The sequence below is a fragment of the Galleria mellonella genome, unplaced genomic scaffold, assembly GCF_026898425.1.
Source record: "Galleria mellonella isolate WM207_F2 unplaced genomic scaffold, CSIRO_AGI_GalMel_v1 utg33, whole genome shotgun sequence".
Taxonomy (NCBI): domain Eukaryota; kingdom Metazoa; phylum Arthropoda; class Insecta; order Lepidoptera; family Pyralidae; genus Galleria; species Galleria mellonella.
In genome coordinates, this window is record NW_026442079.1 from 1,164,234 (window position 1) to 1,170,233 (window position 6,000).

The 6,000-nt window shown below is 32.1% G+C and overlaps 1 protein-coding gene across 2 annotated transcripts in view; it reads left to right on the plus strand.

Annotated features, from left to right (window-relative positions):
- Window positions 1–5,140, plus strand: part of LOC113518967 (homeobox protein caupolican) — a 62,432-nt gene extending 57,292 nt beyond the window's left edge. For both annotated transcript variants that reach the window (XM_026904011.3, XM_026904019.3), the window contains exons 4-5: window positions 746–1,044; window positions 1,338–5,140. In XM_026904011.3, the coding sequence (XP_026759812.1) occupies window positions 746–1,044; window positions 1,338–1,852 (814 nt within the window). In that variant the 3' untranslated portion in view covers window positions 1,853–5,140. The remainder of the gene's footprint in view (window positions 1–745; window positions 1,045–1,337) is intronic.
- The last annotated feature ends 860 nt before the right edge of the window (window positions 5,141–6,000 follow it).

The window sequence follows — 6,000 nt, forward strand, 5'->3', positions numbered from 1 at the left end:
GGTTCTTAAAGGATTATGCCTCATAATCAATAAATATCACTAACAAACCGAAGTATGGAATCCTCATTCCTTGCCATACAAATTTTGGATATACTTGTACTACTTTGATAGTAATAGTAAATACTTAGTTATTATAAACAAGCTGAGATGTAAAAGTAGTTGCATGCTAAGCATTATAAATTACTGTAGCACCCATGTCGACGCGAATGAATGAGTTGCTTTTCCTGAAGACTGGGTGTTATAGAGTATAACATCCAGTTTTCAGGAAAAGCAGTTTATTGTCAGAATACCAAACTGTTACTCTTGTATCAAAACCATTTATTTTGTTTTCAAAATTAAATTATTAATCTAATTTTGTGAAATGTCTGTAGGACTAATCTGTAAATATATCTTTTCAGATAAAAAAAAGTATTTTCCAATTTGACTGACGAAATTATGTTATTTTTTTATGTTATAACAAACATAAACAGTACAAGCGAATTGAGAACCTTCTTGTTTTTTAAGTCGGTTGAAAATCAGAGGTAGTTGCTTAACTGTGTTCCTCATTAGAAGTTAGAGTTGCGAAATTATTACTTTTTGTGTTATTTGAGTTTCTTGTATTTGGAACGCGTGACCTATGCTTTCGGTATCAATTACAACTTGTTCTATCAAAAATCCTTTATGTCTTACCACAGCCTAAACTAATTCATATTGTCTAAGTACAAGTACCTAGTGTAATAAAGTAACATTTATTCATTTCCACCAGATATGGAATGGACCTCAATGGAGCGAGAAGAAAAAATGCTACCCGGGAAACAACTAGCACTCTTAAAGCATGGCTCAATGAACATAAGAAGAATCCTTATCCAACGAAAGGGGAGAAGATAATGCTAGCGATCATCACTAAGATGACGTTAACACAAGTATCGACATGGTTTGCCAACGCACGTCGACGACTCAAGAAGGAGAACAAAATGACATGGGAACCAAGAAACAGGGTAGATGACGATGACAATAATAATGATGATGATGATCACAAGAGCAATGATGGAAAAGATGCATTAGGTAACTATCGTTCCTTTAACTAAATATTGAATGTCTTCATTGGCTTGCTGTGAACACTATATTCAGGTGACTCATATATGTCTGATTTCATATATTTAACATTCGTTCTCTGGTTATATGGAACATTGAGGCTACAAAAAAATGTTAGATTTTTTTTATAAAAATGCTTGGAAACCTAATTTAATTGTAAGTTAGGATTCCAAAATATCAAGTTATTATTTTTTAAAGATTATTTAATAAAAACAATTTAAAATAAGATACTATTTATGAATACGATTTTTATTTTATTTTAGATGGAAAGGACTCCGGAACGGGCTCTAGTGAAGACGGTGATAGGCCGCAACAAAGGTTAGATCTATTAGGTCAAAGAACGGAATCAGAATGGTCTGAATCCCGAGCTGACAGTGGACCAGAGTCACCTGAGCCTTATGAGCGGCCAATTCATCCAGCTTACCAGCATTTACCTTCAAGAGCTCCACCGGGCAGTACTCCAGCGTCAGCAAAACCAAGAATATGGTCATTAGCAGATATGGCGAGTAAAGAAGGTGACGCGCCGGCGCCACCTTCTTCCGCATCTGCATTTTACCAGTCAGCAGCTGCTGCAGCGGCCGCTCGCCTCGCCCATCCTTATGGTCGGCCGGAACTGTACCGAGGCCTGTACCCTCCAACCCATCCAGCGGATGTTGCGCTTTTGGAGTACTCCCGCTCGCTAGCATTGGCTGCACCGGCACCCGCTCCCCCCGCGCCCTCACCGTCCTCTTCCTCAACATCCTCACTGGCCGAGCAGCCCCCTCCTCCCCGCGCCTGACCACCAGCCCCCCGCCCGCCGCTGGCACATCGACAATAACCGCGATCTCGCCCCACGGGAGCCACGAGGGCCTTTCACCTGTAAATACCGTTTAAAGACTAAAATATAAATATGTATACATACGATATATACGTGATAATAATTAATATGCACCGGTAGAGAAGCTTAGATTTGTGATAGTGGACACAGCGCCCGCCGCGCCGTGAGGTTGACAACTCGCAAACGACGTCGGCGCTACGCCGCCGCGATGCTCGCGGTGCCTGTGCGCCGACTGACCGACAATACTAGGTGCTATACAAGTTGGACCTTGCGACATGTTGCTGTAGTTATTATTGGACGTGGTTAATCGAGGTGATTTAACTGAAAATAGGTATTAATATGTGTTACGTTTCTACTAGATAAACAAACACTGTTCTAGACTATTATTTGTATGTAGATTGTAAATTATTATTTTGAAAATATTCTCCTTATATTTAGTGCCTAATTACGTCCAGTGTTTTTTCTATTGTTTGATAGTTTCTTAAAACATCTAACATTCGAATTTTAATATTTATTGATACGAGGTCAGTAGTTCTAACAAGCTTTTATTATAAGTTTATAATCTACAAATTATTCAATACACAATTGTTGAGGATTTTGAAAAATCTGTATAAATAATTTCTAGTCACAAGACTATGATTGTCTATGTTAAATATTAATAAAATTACAATAATTACGTTTCATTTGTTATTGGACTCGTGTACATTATATAGTTAATTAGTGGTTGGAATAATAGGGCTGGCACAAAGGTTACATCAATGTGAACCTTAGATCTCAAGTAAAGTATGGATTACAGCCTATTTAGTTATAAGGAGCTTATACTAATCAATATTTTATTTTTTATGGTTGATATTTGAAATAAAATATTATTTGTATTTAATAATAATAAAATCTTTATTCTGAGTTTACAAGATTTGATACATAATATTAGTGTGGTATATAACATAATTATATATATATATATATATATATATATATATATATATATATATATATATATATAAACACACATACACAATTATGTATTATTTTCTTTAGACATCGGTTCTTCAGTCTCCTCTGTTTATCTGCAACATAGGCCTTCTCAAATGAATTCCGCATTTGTCACATAGAAATAAGGAGTTTCCGTATTTATTAAATTTTTTCACAATTTGAAAACTACGAACATGTGATCTATGGTCAAATAATCGTTACGGAATCCAGCATGTTCTCTTGGTAAGTTTTGTTAGTGGGTTTTCATTACACATCGCAATATAATTAAATAAAAATGTTGATTCCAGACATAAGACTTATTGGTCTATGATTGTTTATTTCATTACGGTCTCTTTTTTGTGTATTAAGACTCTAGTAGATAATAACCACTGATTATCATTTTATTATCAAAAATTTTGTTAAAAAAAATGGTGAGTGGATCAGATACTGTTATTGTAGTCATTTTTAGTAGTTCATTTGAGATTCCATTATATCCTGGAACTTCATTCTTCTTTGTCATTAACATTGTGTGTTCAACTTTATTCTGTTGTATTTAATACTTATATATTTATTATCGTATATTGAAAGTCCTGGACATTTTTGCCAAACATTCATTCCAAACATTGTCAGCAATGTGGGACCAACGAAATGTAAAGAATTTAGAACTGAGATGAAAACGTCTTGAATAATGACCAGTTTAACATTTTATGTTGAAACATTTTCGCTTTATAAATATTTTGAAAATATTTAATATTTTAATGAAGAATTTGAGTTAATTTATAACAAGTTATAATTATTGTTTAAATTCAGGGATGCTCGACTAATTTCGAACCTGATAGAATCTTAATGAGCGCGGTCTACGGCTGTGTCGCTAGTAGTACTGCGCGACCATGGCGCTGTTCGTCGCTGTACGCATACGATCGTATATCAATAAACTGGTGGGTTACTCTTGAAATAAATGCCAATAAATCGATATTAAAATTGACACATTTCGTACTCTCGAATTGCAGTACTAGCGGCATAATGGTTACATATTATCCTGATAGATGCATATTAGTGTAACTTGCCAGTACAAATTTTTGCAAACCGATCCCAATTCTTATTTCTAACTCTGTTTCATGAATGCAGTATAAAATTGTCATTGGCAATAGATTAGATTGATTTTGATATTAGATTCAAGAGTACATCCGCTGGTCGGATATCCCCGAATTTAAAGCATAAGTAGAGTTGATATAAATAATTACCTACAATACAGTATGATCATGATAGTTTTATTCAACAATTATTGTTTTATTTTAGATAATAATCACAATATATAACTATTATAAAGATAAATGGAATCATCTATATTTAAAAACAAATAATACTCAAAGTATGTGAATATATAATTAAAAATGTAATGTAAACATGCTTCTGGCCCTGGTGGCTAAATGAAGTGAATCAGTGCCAGCCCTATCTGATAAAATACATTCAGTTCGAAATGTTTGCCTAAGACTCATCTCTCCGAGTAACTTGAAATAACTTAAGTCTCAAATGGCCTTGTATTATTGTAAAAGTTAAATAAATGTAAATTTATATTTTCAATTTGTTTCTATATAACTGTAAAATATTTTTTTCTTTTCAATATTGTATGTAGAGACTGAAAGTCCAAAATTGAGTCTATAGTTTTGTACATACGTCACTGTTGTAAGTATATATATTGTAATAATAACGTGAATATTTAAGAGAGGTAAATGCAATAAATTTTCTGTATTAGCAGTCCTTTGATGTAAATAAATTCTGACGGAAGACGAGATATCTTCTAAGTAGCTATATAAACAACGAAAAAAATTTCTCGAAGACGGATGATCTATGAATGGAGTTTTATTGCGTTAAAAACATTTCAAAACAAATAGTTTTTGTATTTAAAACTGTTACTTGAAATTAACTCTTAAATGCATATTTAATTCTAAAATCTAGGAACATTGCTTCATCTTATGGACTATAAAGTTATTATTTTTTATTCCACAATTTACTTTATTTATTTAAATAATATTTTCTTTTGATAGCTAAACGTTTTTAATTGGACCCCATGAAGGTGTGTGAATAGATGCAATAAAATTTAATACAGAAGTAATAATTTTGTATTTTTATTTCAATTGCCCTTATTTTTTACGAATTAAACACATATAACACGATTTTATACACGTATTATTATAACCAACTTAAACATTATATTAATCGATAATCGGTAACTGTCATTAAAGAAATGAAAGCCATAAATAAAGAAGTAATAACTTTGTGTTTTTATTTCTTTACCCTTACCATTTACTGAATGTTATAACTAAATATTACATATTACTTAAAACTATTTATATCGAAGTTAATTAAGTGCGGCAATTTTGGAATTATATGTCAATTTTCCGAAAACGATTGCCTAATTTAAAAGTACTTTGATAGCAAATTAATACGGTAATCATAGAATTTCTTATTAATTTACCATTAGTAATTTTGGATGGCAAAAAATTAATCAAAATATTGAAGCAAATACAAATTTTTAAATATTCAAAATATTTTGTGGCAATTTATGTGTAACTATGATTACGATTAACTGTTTCGTTCACTATGTTATTTATTATATTTTATTGTTTTTAAAAATATGATTAATCAATTCTGGTATTGCCATACTTTGGTAAACTTCGTTATGAAAAATTTCAAAGAAAATATTTGTAGAAACATACATATATAAAATGTAATTATGTTTGATAAATGTGAAATTTATTAAGAAAAAGCATCATCATATACAAATTAATGTGACTAACAAATACTTGCCAGAAATATTTATAAGCGACTGGTAACCAACAACCCGTCAAGCTACCTAACGAAAAGTGGATTCACATTTCATCCGGTGGGTTGACAGCTCGTTTTCCATTGAAAACTGCATTCAAAAATTTAGGTCGGAATTAATAGAAAGATTAACAGCCAAGAGTAAGTCTGGAACCCATACGCAACAATTAGCTCTTCTGCAGCAAAAGTATTCATGTATTACTAGCCATATCTTGCGGCTTGGCGTATGTGAATTTTTATATAAAGTAACCTATATTTTAATGTAGGATATTACCTCTGTCCTAAACTATTTAAATCCATTCAGTAGTTTT